Raw genomic sequence first — 25,635 nt, 5'->3', positions numbered from 1 at the left:
AATTTGCTAAGAAAGCAAAGCTTTGCTCAAAGAGAGTTGTCATTTTGCAAATATCGCACCATAGGCTGTTCTCAGTTCTGTATCAGGAGCTGCAGGAAGATAAACATGATGTTCAAAGAAAGGAATCCGCTCGAGAAATGGCTTTTGGGTTAGAAGAGTCACATGATAGGTATCTTCTTAAAGGGACCGAGGAGGAAGACTGCACACATCAAACTTAGAAGCCAAACGCAGGAGGAACGGCATGGAGCACAGCTGAGACCGCCCCAAATTGCAGCAGGCTAGCTTGGGACTCTCAACCACCATTCACTCTTCTGTTATGAAGGGGTCACTCTCTAGCAAAGCATGTGATTACAATTCAGAAAGAAAAAGTAACCACGGATTCAAACAAAACATTCCATAGCCAATGTCTCAGGAACGTTCCAAACGCCTTTGGAGTAAGAGAGAAAGGCTAAGCGTCAGGCGTGACAATGAAGAATTTCAGAGCAAGGTATACTGGAGGAGGGAGAGAGGGCTCACCTGAAAATATCAGCATAAATTATCCATTTGATAGGAAAGAGTGTGTCCATTTATAACACCTGTCCCAAGGTCACTGCCATTGTATTATAGTATAGCAGCTTTGTCCACCAGGTGCCCTACTGATATTTTGGTCTACAACTTCCATCATCCTTGACCACAGGTCATGTTGGTCGGGGCTGATGAAGTTGGAGTCCAACAGCAACTGGAAGGCACCATGTTGGGAAAGGTTCAGCCTCAAGACAAATATGTTATTTCTGTTTTAAGAAGCAGCGGTGAGCCATTCATGGTACTTGCAGTGGCCTACTGGTCAACACGTCACTTAACTCTTAAGAACTGCAGCCCGGCTGCAAGGAACACATGGCCCTGATGCTCCATGCTCTGCTAACTTCCAGACTGGATTATTGCAGTGCACTTTATGCAAGGCTGCCCTTGAAGACAACTCAGAAACATCACCTGGTCCAAAATGCAGTGGCCAGACTACTGGCTGGAGTTGCCTTTAGAACTCTCATAATCCCTGTTCTAAAGTAACTGCATTGGCTGCCGGTTCATTTCTAGGCCCAATTCAAAGTGCTTCTGTAGATTTTCAAAGCCCTAAATGACTTCGGTCCCAAAATATCTGAAATATCCCTTCTTCCCCTACAGTCCCTCTGGCATTAAGATCAGCAGAGGGGGTCCTCTTGATAGTTCTGCCTCCCTCCGAAGTTTGGGGTGGGAGGTGGCATTCTCTATGGCAGTCCCTGAGTTGTGGAATTCCCTCCCCATAGAGTTGAGTCTGGCTTCCTCATTACTGTGTGTGGCTTTCAGTGAATGATGATGAAGATATGGCCCTTTATTCTGTGACACGTGTGAGATATGTGTTTCAGGAAGACCCACCCTGTTCGTTATTTTAACTGTTTTTTTTAATTCTGAATTTTAAATTATTGTAACCCACCATACGATCATGAAGGTAATAAAAAAATACAACAACAAAGCAGATACCTATTAGCCCTTTTCGGTGCTGCATTTCACCCAGCAGAGGTGATGGGTAAACAGTGGTTCTCAGCTTTAGCAACAAAATCATCTCCTCTGCAGGCACAAGTCCCTTGCATAAACACAACTCCCTTGAATCAGGGCCACTTCATTTCTACTCATTATAACGCATGCACAAGCTGTTAATTTTGCAGAGTGCTTTAATGTATTTTTTCTCCTTCAAAACCCTGTTAGAAAGTCTCACTGTATAAAGCATGGGACCAGGGCTCCAGTTCATATTTAAAATGAGGAGCTCCAGATTCAAACGCCTGCTCAGTTATGGACTCTCTAGGAGGCAACCACTACCTCAAAGACTAACCTAGATCATCATATCACGGGAGAGAATTGGCTAACCTGCGATCCTTAGAGAAAGAGTAGCTAATCTAGTGGCCCTATGCATATTGCTAGGAATACAATTCCCATCAGCCAGCACACACCATACAGAGAGACACAGGGAGAACAAGCTAGAAATGTAATGAAACCGAACCAGTGTTTTCAAATCTATATTCCAGTGGACACATTTCAACTGTATTTTAACAAAAGGGCAGCCTGGCCTTCTATTGGAATTGTCACATTTCTGCACATCACAGAGCACCAGCAAAAAAAAGGGCACTAGACGTCTAGAACAGGAATATATATTTGATCGAGGTCACCAGCCAGAGCTGTAAATGAAGCCTGTAATTTAATCCCTAGGGGCCAGGGCCCTCTGATCAGTTTCTCCTCTGTGTGACACTGTACCACTGAAATGGCAACAGAGAGCTGCCTGCTTGACAGGCAGCACCAAACATGGAGAACATGGCACTGGATCAGTGGATGCGGGGAGGGGGGGGCGGGACAAACTTGGATGGGGCAGTTAGCAACCAATGTTTACAAACATAAACTGGGAAGATCAGATGGGCCAGCCATAAATTATGACTGGATCGCAGTCAAGGCAAGAGCCTCACTCAACATTAAAAGCAAGAGGGGCTTTAGAGCCCAGCTTCAGTTTTAGTTCAAACTCTAAAAACAAAAATTGCATCACATGCAGGACATTAAGAGCTACTGAAGCATGATGGAAAAAATTCCATCCGACAAGTGAAATTGAATAACAAACACCTCTCTGGCCACACTGCAAGCACAGATGCTGAAGCAGAGCCTTATTATGTCTCCTCGGTCCAGATCACACTTCCAAACAAGGCAGGGATGAGAAAGGGGCTTTTCCTTTGTTGTCCTCGCCTTTAAGCACTGCTGCTTTAAAAAGAACATATGGAGATGTGGCCATCGCTCCCTTTCCTGCTCACTCTTTTTTCTGGCCACCGTTAAGTAAAAAAACAAACCTGCAGCATTAATCCCTTGATCTCTACCCACAATTTTTCCTAGCTGGCAGAAGGGGAGGAAAAAATTAATCTTTTCTTCTAAAGCTTCTTTAGATCAAGCGGCTAAGTGCTTTTGGCTAATTTTAAAACTCCCAGCTTCAGAGCAGGGCCAGAACAGCGTTTGCTGGGTGACATTGTGAGGATTCTTTTCCCTCCCAAATGATGCAATCCAGGACTAAGAGGCAACCTAAGCCTTTGAAACTCTGGGGACTTCATTCCTAAAGACTACCTGTCATATTTCAGCCACACATATTCACTGTTCTATTGGATCCCAATTTTCTAATAGTTAAGGCAGAATTCCAGCAGTGCACTAAGTTATGGATTTTTGAATTTGTGTCTCTGTGTGTGTCCTTTCACAATTCCTATAGTCTCAAAATTGCTAGCAGAGACGGTAATTTGAGATGGATTATTTCTCTATAATCTCTGTTCTCAATAGATAGTCTTAGTGATTCACCATAAGCTAAAGGTGCACATAGGACAATAAACTGTTATTATTGTGCTACTCAGATGATATTCACATCTAAAACATATCTAAACTGGATCATTCCCAAGTAGCTTCACTCCAGATGTCTACCTGTGCAAAGGAGCCCATCCTGCTGGTGGCTCTGTGTTCCAGATCAAGTGCATAGAAGTCTTTATGCATATGGAATATGGATGCAAAGCCATGTCACTGAAGACAGTCACACTGTATGTATGGACACCAGGAGGAGGAGCTACTCGAGGGTGCGGCTACTCATTCCCCCTCTTCACATGTTGGTTTTATACACAAATACAGTAACTAACCATTTAAAAACATTCATGCACCACTTAATGCTTCAGAAACCTTTAAGTGGCATAGAGCCTAAAACACCAAACAATATATCATTATAACAGAAGCATAGCCTAAAAACAGGTCACCACTTTGAGTAGAATTTCCTTAGGTGATACAAAGGATTTCATGAGTCTGTACGAGGGCAGGAGGCCCAAATGGGGTGTTACTATAAGTTTCAGCAATTATCACTACAATTTACATTCCACATATACCTTCTTCATGTTGTTTATCTATTTAGTACATTTATACCCCACCTTTCTTCTGTCATGGAACTCAAGGTGGAAATGATGGGGACATAGTTCAGCCCCGACATGGAGGTCCAGCTCCGAGGGCCTTCTGGTGACTCCTTCACTGTGAGAAGCGAGGTTACAGGAAACCAGGTAGAGGGCCTTCTCACAGTGGTGCCTACCCTGTGGAACACCCTCCCTTCCGATGTCAAGGAAATAAATAATGATCTGACCTTTAGAAGACATCTGTAGGCAACCCTGTATTGGGAAGTTTTAAATGTCTAACATTTTTCATTTTTTATGTGCTTTAAGCCGCCCAGAGTGGCTAGGGAAACCCAGCCAGATGGGCTGGGTATAAATTAAAAAATCATTATTATATTATTTTAAATATCTGTGTGGTGGACTTAATTTGGCAGGTCTTCAGAACATAAGGAGAGTGGTGTTACTTGCAAAGTTTGCTGCTGGCTGTTAGACTATATTGTGTGCAAACACAAACCACAACTTAACAGTAAGTGCAACCATGTCCTCCAAGAGATTAAGCTGTCTGTTAAGCACCTGTTTATCACCACCCATTTATTAGCGCTTAAAGTGGTGCCGAACGCCATCCCACTTCTTTTCAGTGAATGCAACAGTCAGGCTTCATCTGTAACAAAGCCACGTCACCAGTTCTTCCCCGCACCCCTGCCTTCTTATGCTGAGCCTACGCATATTCCTCCAGAAGGCAGGGCAAGTAATTGAAAACTGGTCCATCTAGCTGAATATTGTCTGCTCTGCCTGGTTGCATCTCTCCAAGACCTCAGGCCAAGGTCTTCCCAAGGCCTACCTGGAAATGCCAGGGATTGGATGCCAGACCTTCTGCAAGCAAATCATGCACTTTACCACCAAGTAAAGTTCTTCCCCAGTGTGTGATGCAGCGCTCACATTACAGGGGAAATGATGCCACGCCCCCTACCTTTGTGATTGCCTAGTTCTACAGGTGGGCCTTCATACTGGAGATTGTGATTTTCATTAAAGGACCTATTACTTTTTCTCCCCATTAATGAATTAAAATAAATTATTATATTCAAATCCCAACTTTTCTGCTATGAAGTCAATGCACCAAACATGGTTCTGAGTGAGATGAGTCAGATCCTAAGATAGTGACTGGCCCAAGGTCACCCTGTAAGCATCATTACTGAGTGGGAATACTGTGCTCACAATTCATTGGTTCTCACAAGGATTATAACTCCAACTCCCATCAACCCCAGACAGCATGTGCAGCAGTCAGGGTTGGTGCATGTTGTAGCCCACAACATCTGCAGGACCACATGTTTCCCAACCCTGCTTTAGAGAGAGATGCTAGTGGTTGGATCTGGGACCTGCCTAGTGCCAACATGTGCTCTGCTAAGAAACTCTGGCTTCTCCCTAAAGAATGCTGAGACCATCGGGTGAATCAGATTTTCAGCCTTTAGTTTATTGGTTATCTAGTCCAGCAGTTGCCAACCTTTTTGGGGTTTGTGGACATATTCTGGAATTTAGAGAGGTGTGATATGGAAACTACCCCCTCTGGTTGATTCTCCCCCCCCCTTTCCATGGATCACACCCACCACCCTGACAAAAAGAGAGAAAGCCAACACACACACCTAGATTATTTGCTTTTCCCATGGAGCCTGGGTAAAGGCTGGATCCAGTAGAATTAAAATGGATTTTACAGAATTTGCATGAATTTATGGCAGGTCCTTCTAAACATCACCAAATTAAAGCTTACACTGGTAGACTGCTCTGTACAAAAATTTGCTTAGGTGCTTTCCAGCACCACAAATACATTGATACAAGGCACAGATCATGATTTGTACACAGGATGACAACAAAACCACCAAATCACAGAACACATCTGTGGACACAGATGTGACCTATGATTTGGCTCTAGCTTTGAGGGGAACCTTTGCAAAATTATGAGCATCATACCATCTGTGCCTCAAACCCATGTTTTCACATCATTCATTTAGGCTACTTATATACTGCTTAATTACCAAAGTCTGTATGGTGTACATAATTAAAAAATGTGTAATAGATAAGATCATTTAAAACAGACATAAAAATAAACATGGCAGTACTTCAGTCAAAAGACAGATATGATCTGATGCAGGGAGGAACCCTTTACAAATGATGCAATTTCATGAGGATCATGTGGTGGTATGTGTGTATGGGCCCCACCACAACCTTCTTTCTCTCTCCAGTCTGACTTCCAAATCTTGTGGCACCCTCTTCTTCCCGCTATCCTGTCTGCCCCCTTACTCACTATACTTTCTTTTCAGCTGCTCATATAACAATCTGAGTTTTGAGAAGCATATTGATCTGAAAGAGGAAGTAGAGAACATTTCTTCTTTAAACTTCCTCCTTCGGTTCCATGCACTTTTCAAAGGAAAGAAAAAGGTACCCTGCCCTCACCAGCTCATTACAAAGGGGTCAGCGAGGAGGGGCTCAGAGGCTTCAGAGGCAACAGGAGATGTCCTCAAAGGCACTGTTGCTCCCACAAGTACCACCCTATTGACCATAACTCTAGCCACTGGATCTATGATCACCTATTCCTGCAAATGACATTCTAGTGGTTAAGTTTCTCAATCACAATGACCTTGTTTTATTGCATGACATTTGTCTAAAACCATATTCTGTCAATAGATTAATGCAGTTCTCGGTTGCTGTATGCACACACAAAGTCATAGCTAACCTTCATGGCTCACTAAAGTAAAACATGGATGCTAATTAGTTCTAGTTAATACATGAACAACAACAAAAGGCACACAATTACTTTAATTACTGGTAACAGCTTCTGCAGTAGTTACCAGTGTTGTCCAACACAAAGCTAAGCCCACGAACAGGCAATCCTAAACACACACTCACAATTCCATTGCATTAATGAAGCTTCATAGCCATGTACTGTAAATGTGTTCAGGTTGCTGGGCCAATAAGATCAATAACCATTTCCATAAGAGGGCCATCTCAACTATATTACCTTTTAGGAACTCTATTCCATCATTCCATTTCAAAGTCACTCTATTTCATGTGTTACTAGAAAATGGCAAACAAAAGAGAGAACTGTAGCTGACTTGCACCACCTCCACAGCACAGTGAGCAGAACTCATCTTACTAGCTTCAAGACCCATGATCTCCATAAGCTACCTGGGCCCCATAGCTTTCAGAGCTTTCCACTTCCATGTTCAAAAGGAAACAAGGAAGCAGGAAGTTTCAGTCACTTGCTCTTCTTCCTCTTTGAGCTCATGCTGTGAAGCGGCTCACAAGAGACTCATCAGTCTTCAGTGTAGTTCTCCTCAAGGTCAAGCTCTAGTCCTGCCCCTAGATTCGCTGATGCTACCTAATTTGCCTTCTAATTATTTTGGACCTAGAACCAGTGGCGTAGCGTGGGTTGTCAGCACCCGGGGCAAGGCAAGTAATTTGCACCCCCTAACCCGTGGATTTGCGCCCCCCAACCCTAACCCCCAGATGTTGCACCCGGTGCGGCCGGCCCCCCCTGCACCCCCCACGCTACGCCACTGCCTAGAACATCTCCCAACATTCATCTCCAGCTTTGCTAACATGAAACCTATCGTGGTTTATTTTTGCAAGGGACCTGAGAGTTTAAGTGCCAAGGACAGTTGCTGATTCTTTAGGTTTTTTCTCATTTCCAAAAAGGATGTCCTCATTTGTTTCTGTAGGCTAATGTGCCTCCACATAACCCACCAGCTTTTGAAGAAGGCATGGTTCTAACAGTTACCACCATTAAGACTGAAAGAAAATATACAACAGGCTTAACCAAATGCCTCTCCAATCTCTATTAAGAAAATATCAAGCCCAGGATGAATCCCGCAAAACCTAGAAGTTTGCATACCACATTGTGAGCATTAATCCCAAGGAAAGAGACTCCGTCCACTAGCCTTTGGATTTACCTTAACCTCACAAACATATTAAGAAATGGGAAAAGGTACCAAGACCACATCCTTCCTTTTTCAAGTCCTCCTGCATCAAGAGATCATGAACTATCTCCACAAGAACATGCAGAGCTTTGCCTTCCCAGTGGCCCGGCAAATCGCTGCATCCCTAGAAAAGGCAGCAGAATATGGGTCATAAATACCTTTGAGAACCAGTGGCTCCTTGCCTTCTCGCTTGAGAGACTCCAGCACTATGTGCAATGGCTGCGAAGGTATGACTCTGCTTGGCTCATTGGTATTCTCGTCATAAACAACTATTTCTTTGGAAAAGATCCTCTTGAAGGAGTCCTTGCCTTCCCGGCAAGAGATCAAGTCCAAGACGGTAATCTTGCCCTGCTGAAGCCTTCGCCGGCTGATCTTGTCAGAGCAATTGATGTGGACAGCTCCTTGGATGTGGCTCTTGTTGTATTCCATGAAGGGCCGGCAATCGATGATGACCGGCCCTTGGTGGCTCTTGCTGCATTTGGTCATCTTCTTTGCCAGTTCATTGGGATAGATGATTTTGACACTAGGCAACTGCTTGGTTGGGCCCGAGACCGGGCTCCCCACACCGCTGGAGGGACTCAATGGGCCAGAATTCTCATTGTTGTTGACCATTTGGTTAGCAGGGCACGTGGTCGAGGTTCCTACGTTGGCAGAAGTGCTGCTGGTGCTGGCTTGAGTCTGGGCCTGATTGTCTTTGTCGTACGTTGCCACAGTGCAGCAACTGGCACTGCTGCATCCACAACTCAAGGAGCGAGCAGAGCCGTTGGATGAGGGCATATACGTCAGATTCGCAGCCTTGAGGGACACAACAGCTGTGCTGAGGAGACTCACGTGGCTCTCGCTGGCAGAAGAGGCAGAATCCAGATAGCTGGAATCTAAGCAAAGGTTGAGATCCTGAGGTCGGACGGGCCTGGAGAGTGCCACTACTACCCTGTCGTCTAGTGGAGATGGAGGCATGAGGAAGCTGAGAATGGCAAGTCAAAAGGAACTCAAGCTCTCTGTTAAAAGGGGGAGGGAAATAAAATAACAATAATAAAGTATCTCACAACACACAAGAGTTCCATCATTATTCCTGGATAGCAATGCTCTAAATATTGTTGATCAAATGCTTTGTTTTTCATAGAACAAGGGGAGAGCCATTCTAAAAGGCACACAGCCACCAAACATGGAATCATAAAACAGTAAGAAGTTGGGAAATTATCCATCCCAACCTTTATACCAGGGAAGAAACTGCCACACATTGGCTGCTTCCAACCCAGGATTGTGAGTCTGCTGCAGTTGTGGGGGTGCACAATAAATGCTTGAAAGAATTCAGCTTCAGCATCTCAGCCTGCACTTACATTAAAAAGCTATTTTACAGCCCTTATGATTGCTAAAAAAATATATTAAGGGCTATAAGTGGTCAGTTAAAAAAAAGCAGAGATGTTGCTAAATAAGCCTCCCAGAGAGTAGAGGGCTTCTGCACCCTGTAGGGAGGGCAGGATTTGGAAAAGTGGTAAAAGATGATATAATAAGTAATGGAAAAAATGGGAGATTGTGCAAATCCTAATTGGCATAATTTATGCAAATTTTAATTGATATGCATATTGAATCATTTTCTTCTGCTGCTGCAGAAATTAGATTAACTTGGTGCAAAATGTTGATGTTTTATCTATATTTTGAGAATATTCAGGCCTGATGAAGACTAACCTAAATAGTCCACATTACATAGGCCAAACACCAAAAGGTATTTGCAGAGCAGCTACCATCATGTACCCAAGGCTTTCTTGCTCCAAGGGAAGGAAGCTCGTTGTGGGAAAGGACCTGCCCTTACTTTATCCTCCCTTCTGCAAATTAAAAATAGACAGAAGCGACCAGTGTGATGTTAACAATTATCAATAATGCAGGGCAGCCAAATCTGGCCTGAGGTGATGTTCTAACTCCCTCCTAGCACACAGTTTTCAATACTTTTGGCTTCCTGTAAAAATCCACCAAAAAGGGGGGGGGGAGAGAGAGAGAGAAGTTTGGCAGTAATCTGAACACATACTGGAAAGAAATGAGAGATAAGAAACAGAGGCTGCCATGCAGCCCTTATGAGCAGAACCGCTATTCTGGAACTGCCATTTATTCAGATACTAGCACACTCCTCATAAAATGACAGGCCTGGAATATCAAAGAATTCAGGTCCCAACCTTCCTGCTCTTATACCTTAGTTATCACTACCATAACACAAAGAGGGACAGACTGAGATGATCCACTGTCCTAATATCAGAGTTCCCTGCAACTCCCACCCCCAAGCAAGTTCATAATATATATTGGTTTTATAGCATTCATTTAATGACCAATTACATTGACATTTGGCAGACTCCAATTGAGGTCAGTCAAATGACACTCACTTTTTTAAAAAAGTTATTACATCACCCTCTCAGTATCTTTTAAGGCTGAAAGCGTAAGCATACTTATCAAGAACTCCCATTTGGATCAAAAATGGATGTTGTTTTTTTTACTAAGCTTGCTTAAACTGGAAGAAGTACAGGATGACACAAAATTAAGGACAGTCATGTGGAAACGTGTGGTGCCTCCAGTCTAAGAAGAACAACCTACACAATTTAATCCAGTTCAAGAATACTTTTTAAAAATGTGAATTCCCTTCCCTAAATTCTACTTTCTGTCTCTATAATCTATGTCCCACCCCCTCAAAACCCCAATACACACACTTTCCATTAGGATGGGTCACTATCCTAGGATAAGAAACCAGAAAACATAAAAACCCATCTATCTCCTCCTGAGGAGGAATGGAGAGAGAGAGAGAAAGAAGTATTTGCAGAATGGGTTTAAATTGTGACCAGAGGAAATACCATTTATCAACTATGGGGAGTCAGAAAACATGAATTAAATAAAGGGAGAGGAAATGTAAAATACAGAAAACAAGTTTCCTTTCCCCACCTTCTATTTGTGAAGAGCAAACAAATAAAACAACACAACACCATGCATTCCTGAGAAATAAGAGAAGCAAAGATCGGGAGAAGGGAAATAGTACCCTTTTTCTTTTTTACAAAAAGAGAAAACAAGGGGTTAGTTTAGTAACCAAATCACGTGCGAGACCAGTAACGCTATGTTTGAGTTTGGTTTTTTAATGTTTGGATTTTTTAAAAAACAAAAAACTAATAAAGTATTTGGAGACCGGCTAAGGGAACCCTGTTTGCCTTAGGATGGCAAAGATATTTGGGGAGCTCTGCATCTCTGCAGCAGAGGTAATATATTTCCAGCCAAGCCATGAAGTCAGACTTGGGAGTTAAAAGAGCCCAGCCAAAATGAGGCACCTTTTCACGCTCACCGATCCGGAGCTGGTTCAGGACCTCACGGAGGGGGGAGGCGTTTTACAGAACAGGCGTAAAAAGGAGGGGGAGGAAGAGAAGCGCTACAAGAGATGCTGCTCCGGAGAGCCTCTTCTGCACTCCGATCCCCCCCCAACCCCCCTAGATACTGCAGCAATCCCGGACAAGAAAAGCCTCCGTTTCTGACAATCCAGTCGGTGAAACGCACGCAAGCGGCGGGCTCCAAGCGCAGACCGGCGCGGGGACGGATAACAGTGCTAGTACCTTATTTCCCACTGCTCCCCAACATTTTTTTTTCGCATTTCCCAGTTTGTTTCCAAACAGGCATCTCTCTCACTTCCCCAAGATAGGGCAGATTTATTCTAGGAGACGCTACGCGGTCGACCTACGCACCACAACCACTCCTCTCCGTAAGGAACCCAAGTCTCCCACTTACTTCATAAAGAAATATTTCCCTCCAGCACCCGGCGCTCGTCTGTGGCTATCGATTTACGCATTAAGCCCCCATTCACTCGGCTTCATTGATCTCCACCAGCAACATACTTACTTTCTCTTTTGCTACACAGTAAATGTAAGGTTCGAACAGGGCGTGGTCGGGGGAGGGATAGACAGCGCGCTCCCCCAATAGGGGCTCTCCGGGAGGAGCTGCTCGAGCCCCCCCTCGCGGGGATGCCCGGGATTGGCGGCGGGTGGGCAAGGGGGAGGAGCCACTCAACTCTTAAGGGATGGCTCGCCCGCCGCTGCTTCGGGTCCTGTGTCAGAAGCAGCGGAGGGAGTGATGTCATTGGCAGCCAATCAAAGACACGAGTGGGCCAGCCGGAGCCGGAGCAGAGCAGCTGCTCTCTATTTACATGTAAACTTAACCAGGAGGATGCGGTTAACTCTTCACTGCGCGCAGTTGTCAATGGAGCCTACTTTTAACTGCCTTCACCAAATGGTCTTTTTTTCCTCGCCCGGCACCTTCGCTTAAATGCATTTATTCGCTCTGCCGGTACTGTATTTCCCCAGCTTCGCTTTCTCGCCTCCTCTCCCTTTAAGATCCGCTCCCGCACATCCCGGCTTCAATGAATGAATGAATGAATCAATGAATGAATCTCACGTCCGCTGAATTCTTCTCACACAGCAGGCGACACACCAGAAGCTTGAATGGTGATTAGTTGCTGAGTTGGCCACCTGAGGACCACGCAGCGAAAAACAAAAACAACTCTCCGAAAACGATGCAGTTTTATACAATTTTCTTATTTACCTGCTATCGCTCAGAAACTGAAAATGGGGGGGGGGGAGTCGATAGGAGTTACGTGCCTAGATATGGTAACATCCCCCCCCCCCATCTGTTTCATAATGAATGCAAGGGAAGGGAGGGGACGGACCAGAGAGCAAACTGCATGCATAAGCCATTCATGGTAAATTCTTTGAATAAGAGACCCAAAATGATGGGCTGAGACTGCAGTCTTAGGTGTGCTTTAGTGGGAATAAGTGCCATTGAACTCAAGGAGACTTCTACCAAGACATGCATAAAATGGCCCAGTAAATCAAATATTCTGGATATCCCTGCATTTTAAATATCTCTGCAGAACCTTCATTTTGCGATAATCAGGCCTGCACCATCAGTGCTCAAATTGCAGAGGTTGGTGGACATATTGCTGCTGCAGCAGAAATGCATCGCACATGCATAAGAGGCCTGAGGTTTGTTCAAAATTTGTAGATGCTAATTTAAATGCACATTGAGAAATAATCATGGTAATTTAAATAAAAATAGAATGCATCTCATTATAGTGGTGGAAAGCGACCTGCTTGCCTGCCTGCTCTCTCTTGCTTTTCAGTTGCTAACCGCAAGTAGGCAAGCTCAATGCCCATCCTGCTCTCCCTTCCTAATGGTCTTTTATCATTAAATCAAACTCGGTCTGGACAGCCCATGGAAAAGAGGACTGCCCTCTGTAAACTAGGAGGTGCAAAGATGGAATCAAGCCCCCTTACCTGTGGTGTGGGCTTTTGAGAAGGCAGTTGTCAAGAGGCCTAGTTCTTCTGCTAGGCCTTGCCCTCCAAGGATGGTTCTAATGGGAGCTTGGACTTCTGGGTAAAGAACTGAGCTCATGAGGAAGCTGTTTCTTGCTTGGCTAATTGCCAAGTGCTCTCATGGCTTGCACCTGTGTGTTGTTTTGTCTTGGCTGAAGATGGCCAGTTAGCTAGTTGGGAAAATTCCACGGCTTTGTAGTCACATGTACACTCAGAGACTCTCAGTTCTGGAAAGTTACAGTCTAGATGACTAGTTGTTGAAAACCCGCACTGGTTGCTGAGCCACAAAGTTACCCATATTCACCTTTTGTTCCATACCTTCCTCACTGATACCTTTTGTCGTGTCTTTAATGGTTAACAATGTATTAGACTGGGTTAGCTTGCATCCTTAACCATATTTTCCTGTTCTTTCGCCTACTGGTAAACAGGTTCCATTCTATGCTGCTATCCTGTTTATTGTTAATAAAACCTACCTTTCCATTCTGATGTTTCCTTGGATTAAGCCTCAGTACTAAACCAGTCCCTTGGTCTTCTTGATCTAACCTGCTACTGTATAATTTGGTTTTCTGCTTGAGACCTCAGAAGCAGAGAGAGGTACTTTGAACTCTTGATTCTTGGGATCTTAAAGATGTTTGTTGTACAGCCTGAGATTCTCCTGGCTCTGATTGGGTGGGATGACAGGAGACGTGATGGCTTCTATGGGCAAGGGTTGGTTTTAACTCCTAGACTTTCTGGCACCATCTGAACCAACAAGAGCTCTGACCTGGATTTTGTGGGCCAGGTTCAAGACTGCAATAGTGGGAGATGATTTGCCAAAAATTGGGGTGTCAAGACATGTAGATTTCACCCCTACCTTCAAGATCTGTCAACAAGTATGGGGTTTTGTGAGTTCATTCTGCACTCCATGTCCATTCCTAGTTCAGCATTTGCCTCCCTACTGGTACCATCAAAGAGAGCAGTTGAAGCTAGTAGTGGACTAAGGTGGATTTTACAAGCCCTTGGGCTCCCTAACTTGCACTTTGATAGGGTTACCATGTCTTAAAGAGCAAAAAGAAAACAGCCTGAGCCACTGCCAGTCTGAGCTGGGGAAAGGGGTGTGTGGCTGCACAGGGTTGCTGCCGCACCTCTTTCCCTGGCAGCCCCAGCACAAAAAACCCAGAAATTTCCTTTAAATTGTAAAAATCTGCCCAGATGGGCATGTTGGCCCCAAAAAGAGGGCATGTCCGGGTTTTCCTGGACATATGGCAACCCCAACTTTGAGCATGGAAAGATAAGCACTGCACTGTCTGTTACATGATGGTCTGAGGACCTCACTGTCCTTGCTACATTAGAACATATTTCCTATAACTGTCAATCTCAGGTGGATACCCATGTCCACCATCTGGGTGGCTTGTATCAACTTGCATGTTTAATTTAAGATGAAAGTTCTGGTATCCTTAATTTGAACTGATGACATTATTTATTTATTCCCCCTCCTTTGCTTTTCCCCCCATTTTCTTTTCACCATTGTTAAATCTGCTAATGAAAAATTAATTAAAAGGAAAAGGTACCAGACTATATGAGGTATTGCTGTAAGTTGTTTTGAGAACTTATAAAGTGTGATAGAAATGCAATCAACAAGCGACAGATGAGCAGACATGGTATAAGAAGCTTTAGTTATTTTTGTCATAAGCGTGTTTTGGTTTTAGATTCTTTTTTGGACACACACATGTCACATTGGTCATATGAATAAACTAACTTCAGTCTAGTGGAATTACCGACAGTACATCATGATTATGATAATTAAAAACAGCATAGAGAGTTTGGAATACAAGGACAACATAATTAAACAACACAATAGCCATTTACAGTAATAGAGCTTTCTGCACCAGGTCCTTAATCTTAGCTAGCTACGGTAATTGGCAGCCAGTGCAATTTTTTCAGGAGTGCTGTGACATTGCTCCAAAAAAGAAAAGAAAAGAAAGACACAGTTGAGCCACTGCATTTTGTATTAGGTGCAGCTTCCAGGACAATAGACAAATGCAATGATTGCTTACACCGACTGTTCAGTTTGGCTGTTAAAAGGCTAGCTGTGTTATTTAATTATGAATTAACGTGCATCTTTCTCAGACTTTGCCACCAAGTGGAAAACACATGGACAATAATTTGGGAGGTAGCACTGTTAAAGAGGGATTTGAAGTGACTGCCAAAACAAAACAAAAAAAAAAAAACCCACAATGAAAACATAGGCTCAATTTTGGAAATCACTCTAGCAAGATTAGAGAAAAATGTGTGTGTGTGGGGGGGGAATACACTGTTTGTATATATTTGCATTAAGCTACTCGCTGGATGCAGTTTTGGTTTGAGTTCTTTGGTCTGGCCAGCTATTGAAATCTTGCTGAATTGTGCTGTGGTTTTAGAGAACTAATCTAGTTCTTTGCCTGCTAGACTCCAAGGGCAAAAATGATGACAGATCCCTGTTCACTGCACTGCAGGTATCCGAAATAGGGAAATGTAGATTTAACATAGGTGTGTCAAGGGATATTATTTGTCTATTTGTACTGTTCATAGGACACTCTGTCATGGAAATTCTCTGGGTGGTTTACAAGATAAAAACAAGTTAAAACAATCACAGTGACATTAAAGATAGAATAAAATGAAGCAAAGAAAATGCAACTATAGGACCAAAAAGACCACTTTAAATACAAAAGAGCAAAGGAAAAGATATATACACAAAGCAGAAGGATAAATATTTACAGAGGTAAAGCAAATTGCCCCATGTTTAAGACTGAAAAAAGTGGTTTTGTCTATTTATTTGCACTCCAGGCAAAGCTTCACTTGCTTACATTGACTGGGGAATTGAGTTACTAGCTTATAAAAGATGTGAAATGTTGCTGTGATCCAAAATTCATTCATGGAAAGCTAATCTGCTTCTCCTAATTGCCAATGACATTATTTCTTTATTCAGGTTTCCTAAATAAACCCCTCTGTTAAGACTTCACAGGATGAGATAGATCAGAGCACAAGCCAGCTATGGGCAGTTTGAGATGTGCCCTTGACATCTCTGAAGGCTGAAGTGCTGCTTCAAAGCCAGTTATCAGCAGCATGAAGAGTCTGCATATCGAGGAATAAAAGCCTACATTTATGAACAGACCTTGGTTTTTTATAATGATGATGTGCAATATTTCACGCCAATTTTCAGAAGGCGTGTAAGTTTTTAATCCCTTCTGTATGAACATGCCCAATAAATTAAAACACAATTAGCAAGAGAGTAGGCCAGTCCCTGATCTCAACTAAACCACAAAACATCATTGATTCCTGCCCCCCCCCCTTGCAAATAAACATCAGTGGCTCTGCATCTATGCATTTGTAAAGTCTCCTTCCCAGAGGCATATATCTGATTGCCCTTTCCTGGTGGCTGGTACTTTGTGAATAACAAAGTCCTCTGTGTTGGGTGTGAATTAGCCACTTCTGCAGCTGTCCTGCTTGTCAAGGTTTAAAAATAGGACCAAGGTTTTCAAGGCATGTATAGTCTGCTCCAGAAGATGCAATGATGGCACACAGAGCGCTCTTACACCAGAGGCTGGTTAGAAGGAAGATCTGGATCAACTGATCACTGGGGAACAATTTTTTTTTTCATTTTCTGTTGCATGAGATTTTTCAACTGTTGTTATATGTTCTTTCAATGCTGATTTCAAATCTGAAATCAATTTTCGTGTACATGCTATATGTAGTTATCTTTCAATTTCCAACTTTTGCCGATATGTTATATTTACACTGGGGATCAGTGGACACTGACACGTTAATCTACCCTAACCACATGGTTATTATTGTTTTGCAAACTTAATTTTTCTTTATTTTTATAGTTTTGTAACCTACATATTTGTATTTTTCAGATCAGACCATGGCGTCTTCAAGTAGACAAAAATGTGTAAATCTTGAGGTGATTTGCAGTAGATTGGCAAGGATTTGTGTCTCCCAGTCTATAGCAGAAATAAAACTCCCCTTTCCCCACCACCCTAAATTATACTGCTGAAATGAAGAAAGCTTGATGTTTTTGTGTATAAAGTCCATGGACTCCATTTGGCTCTGGTACTCAAAACTCAAAACAAATTCCTGGGCTCAACATTATTGGTGCCCGCCTTGTGGAATGCCCTCCCATCAGATGTCAAAGAAATAAAAAAACTATCTGACATTTAGAAGACATCTGAAGGCAGCCCTGTTTAGGGAAGTTTTTAATGACTGATGTTTTAATGTATTTTTAATCTCTTGTTGGAAGTCGCCCAGAGTGGCTGGGGAAACCCAGCCAGAGGAACGGGGTATAAGTAATAAATTATTATTATATATTATTATTATTTAATTCAAAGTGTCACTTTTAAAAACCTGGTTGAATAATAGAAGGATAGAGTTGCAAGGGACCCCATGGATCATGCAATGTAGAAATATCCATCCATACAGGGATCGAACCTGTGACCGTGGCATTATCAGCACCACGCTCTAACCAACTGAGCTAACTGGCAAGACAGGATGGTGATTCTCAAGGTTCTAGTTTAAAAAAACAAATCAAATTCCAAAAGCATAATGTCTACCCACCCTTATCATAGCAGCTCCTTCACAGCCTCTCTACACCAGGGTTACTTGTAGAGTAGCCCATGGAGTCAGCAGGCGATTATATATTGTTGATTCCACAATGCACATCTCCACTTATCTGGGCAATTTATCTTCTGACCACTGAGGCCACTGTCTGAGTGAATCCCTTTCTTTTCTGTCATAGAAACATGGAAGTGTAGAGTTGGAAGGGACCGCCTGAGGATCGTTTAGTCCAACCCTCAATGCAAGAATATGCAGCTTTCCCATACCAGGATTGAACCTGCAACCTTGGTGTTATCAGCACCCTGCTCTAACCAACCGAGCCAAGAGTGAATTCATGTTGTTCCTTTCTAAGGCCAGTACCAACTCTCTCCCTGGGTCCCTGCGATTTTTAGGCTTTCCACCCAACCCCATCATGCCAGCAGGCAATTTGTGTGTGTGAAAATTTAGTGGGGGGGGGGGAGTGACAAAGCCTGCAGAAGAATCAGCTTGCTGATTCCACCAGTGCATTATACAAGGAAAGGCAAAACACACACAGTATGTGCCGAGAATAAGATGCTGTTGCTATTAGCCGGGCTGCTATCTTTCCTTTGCAGATGTTTCAGGCAGCCTTGATTGAAAGGCCCTAAAATTACACTGAGTGCTTGTCCTAAGCGAACAGGTTAACAAATTTGTGTTCCCGTAGGAATTCTGCCTTGCAAAATTAAGGCTCATTTTGGTACTCAAAGCCCATCCATCCGCCCCCCCTCTGTTGTTTCTTTCTGTCATGCTGGGATGTCAGCATCTTTCCCCCAGTTAAAATAGTCTCAATATATCCCGTGGTGGAGGGTATTAGCAAGAATCATAAGAACCTGAAGCTTTAACTGCCCTGAGACCCCTGATTATAGGGCAGTATAATAATAATAATAATAATAATAATAATAATAATACAGTGGTACCTTGGGTTAAGAACTTAATTTGCTCTGGAGGTCCGTTCTTAACCTGAAACTGTTCTTAACCTGAGGTACCACTTTAGCTAATGGGGCCTCCCGCTACCACCACGCCGCCACCGCATGATTTCTGTTCTCATCCTGAAGCAAAGTTCTTAACCTGAGGTACTATTTCTGGGTTAGCAGAGTCTGTAATCTGAAGCGTCTGTAACCCGAGGTACCACTGTAGTAGTAGTAGTAATAATAATAATAATAATAATAATAATAATAATAATAATAATTAATAATATAAATATAAATAAATGAATAAATAAATAAAAAACAACAACAACAACATTTGAGATACATGAGGTCGTCCACATGGAGTATGGGGTGTGTGTCTTCCTTCTCCATCACATGAAGAGAAGCATTGCATAGGCAAGTTATGAACCTGAGGCTAGTCCTACTACAAGTCTGCCACAACCTGACTGGAAGATATTTTTCTGCCTCTCTCCATGGGTTGTGCACTGGGTGAGGAACAACTGAAACCAACTTAGGATAAGAAGGCTTTTCCGGACAAAAGCAGTCTCCATTTGCCATGGTGAATGATAGACTTTGCTCCTAGAGTTGTTGCTTGAGAGATGCAGAGATGGGTCCTGCAAATATCCTTCTGTTCTAGTTTATGCATCGGTGTCCCAGCCTTAAAATATTGCCATTGCCAGTCTAAGTGTGTGTTCTGTATATCCCTATAGGGAAGTCAAGCAGAGCGATCTGCTCTGAGCTGTGACAGAAGGCTGCACTGGGTTGTCACTGCGCCAATCATTCATGACACATAAGGAACAAGTCAGGGGTGCCCAAGCAGTCTATATACATGTCTGTTGTTAATATGAGTAATGCATCGGCTCCATATTAATCTGTTTAGCTATTTAGAAAATTGAACAAAAGCACTCCCGACATTCCCCCCTCTCTCAAGCACACACAAACACACAGCGTGATGCAAACTGTTATTTTTATGGAAGCTGCTGCTTTGCTAGAGTAGTCATCATAAAGCTTTCTTCCAATATTTCTTCCTCTGACACTGAGAAATTTACTTTCATTTCTTTTCTAAACACTGACTAAATTATTTCTGAGGGTTTTTTTCCCTCCTTATCTACTGAGGATTAAATTTGCATGTGATTTAGCTCAGCCAAGGCTCATGTTTTTAATCAACATTAATTAACTAATCCCCGGAGGGTCAGCATATAATTCCTGTTTAAAACATATAGAAGGAAAGGAAACAGAGGGAAATCAGTGGCAAAGCATGGGTAACCAGAGTCAGATATCGGGGGTTGAAGATTAGGAAGCTGCACTTTATTCTCCCACACCGATGATCATTTTATTAAGTAACACTGCATGGCACTGAAATGGTTAAATCCTATTAGCTAACGTGATAATGCCACTTCATATTCCAGCATCTAAAAAATGGATAACCATTATTTGTGTAGCCAAGTAATTGACAACAAGATGGCGGAAAGGCAACCAGGTTCCACACTATGCAAGTCTCATGGAGGAAAAATGAAACAACTCCTGCCTTGTGGCTTCTCTACACAGCAGGTTCATACCTTCCAATATTCCTCAGATATAAACAGGGACCTAGGGACATCAGTGACCCCCAATCCCACCCCACACCTCCTCCTCAGAGGCTGGTCCAGGGACACAGATGTAGCAGCTGAACGAAGCAAGCTAGAACCAAGTGACCATAGCAGCTGCTGTTCAACACCCATGACCCCTCAGCACCTCTCACAGCTATGGCAGTGACCTCACGGACAGGCCCTGCCCCCTTCACTCTCAAACCCACCACTTTCTTTATGGGAGACTGGCTGACTGAGGAGTGGGGAAACTGAAAAAGTTTCTTAGGGACATTGAATTGACCCAAACTCTCCCCCCCCATAAAAACAGGAAGTGACATCATATTGAGTGTTGGGTGGTGGTGGAAAGGAAGCAGGAAACATAGATCTAAGAAATATGTAAGAGGGATGCTTGGATCCGACCTTCTGACCTTGGATCTGACGTCGTGCTGAAGGGATGCTGTGCTGAAGGGAGTTTGGGATTCTGCATGGAAAAAGTGAGAAGCCATGATGGCTTAAGGGGTTTTGTGATGATCTTGGTATTTTCAGGGCAGTTGGAGGGTCTTAGAGGATTACTGTGAAGTGCAATTTGCCACTCAGAGGATGTACTAGCAGCTAGAGGAAGGGATTCTTGCAATTCTAACACGGGGAAGTCAACATGATGCTGCCCCATAATCCTTGCCCATTGGCCATGCTGGAGAGGGCCGATGGGAGTTGGAGTTCAACAACATTTGAAGGGCTCCATGTTGGCTCCCTCTACATAAGAACATTAAAGCCTGCCGTATCAGGCCAGTGGCCCAGCTGGTCCAGAATCCCGTTGTCACTGTGGCCACCTAGATGCCTTTGGGAAACCCACAAGCTAGACCTGAGCCCAAGAACACTCTCTCCTCCTTTGGTTTCCAGCAGCTGATGTTCAGAAGCACACTGCCTCCGACTACCCTTGATCTAGCGGAATACGTTGCATGATGTTATGTAAGAGATTGAGCTGTGCTAGCAAGCATCTTGACCTTCCCCAAGAGAGATGGTGCAAACAGAAGCACACCTGTGGATATCAGTTTTCTTTTGTGAGGATCTTCAAGTAAGTAAGAAAAAACTCCTTCTGTGGGTAAAATACACCTCCAGTTTGTGGAGGGACATCTCTGAATCTAATCCAGATGATACAGAGAATCTCCATGCTGCCATCAGCAGAAAACTTTGCCAGTGACGTGGAAGTTTTCCAAGTGCACTATATCTTATCCCTGTCATGTGGAGAAGCTGATATGCAGAAGCTGTTTCAATCAGTTGTCCTTGTGACTGACAAGACTGTAATGTGTGGTCCTTATGGACAGAGTGTGGTGGTAAAGCTATTTAAGAAGTGGTTGATTTCATGATGGGGGGGTGTCATTCATTAGCATGTATGTTTTGTTGAGAATAACTTTTCCCTTCCATTATTAGTACCTCACTTATTGCAGATGCTTTTAAAAGTGCCACAAGACCGAAGCTCTCGTAATAATTATTAATTCATGCGACCTGCTGTATACTAAACAGAGGTGAGAGTAATAGTGACAAGGCCAATACAATAAGAAAACCCACCAGGGCATTTTACTATCTGAGGCAAAGGGCAAGATGGCACTCCCCGCATTCACCATGCAGAAGACAACTAAACCACCAGCTGAATCTTTCTTCAACACTGGGGATTGGACAGTGTGCCTGAGAGCAGCAAGCTAGGTTGAGAGGCACTTAGTGGGTGGTGCGGCACAAATAGCTATATTCTCCAACAGAGGGAAGTTACAAGGGGGCTCGGGAAGAACATCCAGGGGGTCTGCCATTGCTGTCCACTCCTGGCACCCCCACCAGCATCCATTGCCTGAGAAGGTTGCCTCATGTTGTCTTATGGTATGTCTGGCCCTGATATTCACATGGTTCAGTCAATGTAGACATCACTATGTGAATACTCCAAGCATTAGGGGTAGGATTTGTTCTCTCAGTTGCAGCCCTTTCCATCTTGAATTGGAAAGAAGTATGTGTCGAAAACTCTTTCCATACACAGATCCCCTTTCCTGGTTTAGGATGTGCATGTTTATATCTCTACCCCAAAGCATATACAGCACTGCTCCTGTTGTTCTCAGGATTCAAAATGTCAGTCTTCTTCTGCTTCAGGTTCTGTGATGTCTGTGAAATGAAGTTCTCCAACAGCGGAGCAAAGAAAATGCTTGCAACCTCTTATCTCTTGTGCTGCTGCCAGCTGTTCTTGCTCTTGTATAAGAACTCTTGGTGTGGAAGATATCTCTATTCATCCTTAACACAGGCAAACCCAGGGTGGTGACATTCACCTCAAAATTGTTTCAGATCTTCAGAGACGAATCACCAAAGCTTCTCCAGCTCAGGAGTAGCACATAGTCCCACCACGCCTCCCCCCAAGTAACTGTTATAGCTGTTCTGATTACACACCAAGGTAGTCGCCACATTTCCTGCATGGTATTTCCATGTTGTGCTTTGCAGTTCTTACAATCCTTTTCCAAGAAGCAATCAGCCCAATGATAAATGGAACAAAATGTTCTGATGATACATAGATTTTAAGCTGATTCCCATCAGTTTCAATGGGCTTAATTGAACAAGTGATTGAGCTCAATGGCTGGTAGCCATTTCATTTCCCTTTGGGCTGATGTATTAATTGGAAACAAAGGAGCTCAGTGAAACTCAAAGTCTGAGATGAAATTTTGCAAAAGTGTTCACATTTAATAATTTGGTGTTTTCGATGGGCTGAACTCAATCAAGTTGTCCACTTGTGCAATGGGACTTTTCCATCTTTCCTCACCACATATTCTCCCCTCCCCCTAACCTGTTATCGAGAGGTAGGGAATCCTCAGAATAAATTTAGGGCCTGTGTTGGGCTCAAGGAAACAAGAAGAGGAAAGTCCGATTGTGTGTGTGTGTGTGTGTGTGTGTGTGTGTGTGTGTGTGTGTTTGTGTGTGGACCTCATTCCCCACATGCATACCCCACTTAGCAGTATATTAAATTCCACCAAATGTTTTCAATTAATTTTAAAATGTGGTTTGAGCACTAATTTTACCAATCACAATCACATGCCCAGTATCAGGTTGCTGATTTCAATACTTTTGTATTTTGATGATTTAGCTGTAACATTCTTAGTTATAGCAACATCTGTAACACGGAATATTGGGGTGGGAAAATGAATTAGAATACAGTGGTACCTCGGGTTAAGTACTTAATTCATTCCAGAGGTCCGTTCTTAACCTGAAACTGTTCTTAACCTGAAGCACCACTTTAGCTAATGGGGCCTCCGCTGCGCCGCCGCTGCCTGATTTCTGTTTTCATCCTGAAGCAAAGTTCTTAACCCGAGGTAATATTTCTGGGTTAGCGGAGTCTGTAACCTGAAGCGTATGTAACCCGAGGTACCGCTGTATAAATTTACAGTTTTTCAAAGAAATTGTAACCAGGCAAATCTTGGATTTGCCCCCTCTCATCCAAAGTCATTTCAGTGAGGAGTGGGGTTGATGCATTTGGATGGTTTAAAAATCAATTGCTTATTGGTACTCCAATAAGTATAGTTATCTTCTGCTGAGTCCACCACCCCTCACCTATCAACCTCCAACCTGGATTGGGACAGCTAAAGTTTAACCTAATGGTGCACCTGGTAGGTCATGGACTGGTAACCATAAAATCCCACCACCCTCAGTTTCATTGGTTTGCATGTTGGGCATCTGGATATTGGATTATTTGACTCTGCAAATAGTTTGTTTACAAATGCAGGGGGAGGTCAATGCAAAATATATGTGAATCAAAATAATCATATTATGTGTTCTATTAATGATTATTAACTCTACATCAACTGTTGACTGTAGACTCCTAAAACAGGAATAGGAAACCTTCCCTCTTGTAGACAACATTCCAGCACGACATGCCAGTGGTGGGCGGGACCAAAGATCAAAGTAAGTGGGGCCAAAGAGTGGGCAGGGCCAAAATCATTCTACAACACTATTCAAACACACATACACACCCCATCAAACTCACAGTTAATGTTCATAAAATACAAATTATTAAGGGGGCATATTTTTAAAATGCATGCAGATATAGCTTGTGCCTTTAAAAAGACGTGTTCTTCATCTGTTTCATTTGTAATCTTGAACATTTGTTGTTGACTCATAAAGAATTTAGTCATTTTTGTTATTGTTTATCAGAGAATGAAATGTACTCTCAGGTTAGGCTGTCTTTCAATACCTATCACAGTTTTGTTTTGTTTTTTTAAAAAGTTTTATTGCCTTTTCAGATGAACATAACAATGAGAACAAGACCAGATCATAACAATGTTGTCCACAAAGAAATTAAGCTCTGTTACTGTGCCCACATACCTGTGTGTCTTTCCACAACCGGGAATCTGTTGCAGGTGGTTGTCATTGTCTTTGTTTGAGACAATGTCCTCATGTTTGGTTTGAGTTCTCCATGCCTTTAATGTCTTGTCAGTTTCCCTATCAGAGTGGGACTCCAAATTTGCTGGTACCACTCCCCCAGCATGTTTATACTGAATGGTCTCCAGTGTCGGACTAGAAGAAGTTTAGCCACTACAAAATTTGTACACAAATGCCCTGGTCTCACCCTCATAAATTGATACCAATGCTATCTTGGGGTCCAACGGTACTGTTTGAGCAATGATCATGCCTGGTCCCTTGGCCACCATCACCCAGAATCTTCACACTACGTCACACACACACCACATGTGGGAATGTGCTTCTCCAGCGCAGTAGGCTAGCGTTTTTTGTTATCTTACTAAGGCCATAGCGAGAAAGGTACACACTATGTGTAGCCTTTATAGCTGTCTGTAGAGGAGTGGTGGGAGGCACCTGCTGGGAAACCCCCAAGGGAACCTCCAGGAGAAGAAGGCTCAGAGCCAGGGTACTGGTGGTGGGATAACAATGTGTGGTCAGAGAGAGAAGAGGGAGCAGGCTGGGAGAAGGAGGCGGTGTTGGAAGCTGAAGGGCAACAGGGTTTAGTGAGCAGGAAGAGGCTGTGGAAGAGAGCAGTCCAGAATCAGAGGCAGAAGCAGAGGGCAGTCAAGAGGCAGACAGCAAGCAGGGTGCTAAAGAACCCAGGGAATCTCCCCCTCCTGCTGTGACTAGCTCCTCTCCCCTTTGGTGTTCCAGAACACACAGAGAAATGAAGAGGGCAGAGGCTCAGGTTGCTGGGGAAGGACCCAGGGGAGAAGTCTTAGAGAGCTCTGGGAAGACAGGGACCTTCTTCCTCACTACTGCCTCACTTGGGCAAGGCCTATTAGGAAGATTCGCTGTGGTCACTAGGTCTGTACAGCTTTTGTTTCTTTGAATAAAGAGTTAAATTCACGGACACTGGG

The 25,635-nt window shown here is 43.4% G+C and overlaps 1 protein-coding gene across 2 annotated transcripts in view; it reads right to left on the bottom strand.

Annotated features, from left to right (window-relative positions):
• Positions 1-11,770, bottom strand: part of DUSP10 (dual specificity phosphatase 10) — a 51,405-nt gene extending 39,635 nt beyond the window's left edge. Inside the window, exons 1-2 of one of the 2 annotated variants that reach the window (XM_083733583.1) lie at positions 11,735-11,770; positions 8,029-8,868 (exon numbers count right to left, since the gene is read on the bottom strand). In XM_083733583.1, the coding sequence (XP_083589709.1) occupies positions 8,029-8,827 (799 nt within the window). In that variant the 5' untranslated portion in view covers positions 8,828-8,868; positions 11,735-11,770. Of the gene's footprint in view, positions 1-8,028; positions 8,869-11,623 lie in introns of both variants that reach the window. The other variant, XM_083733582.1, reaches the window with a different exon arrangement.
• Between the last annotated feature and the right edge of the window lie 13,865 nt (positions 11,771-25,635).

Source organism: Podarcis gaigeae (assembly GCF_964106915.1).
Source record: "Podarcis gaigeae genome assembly, chromosome: 3".
Classification (NCBI taxonomy): domain Eukaryota; kingdom Metazoa; phylum Chordata; class Lepidosauria; order Squamata; family Lacertidae; genus Podarcis; species Podarcis gaigeae.
This window is presented reverse-complemented; position numbering and strand designations above follow the sequence as displayed.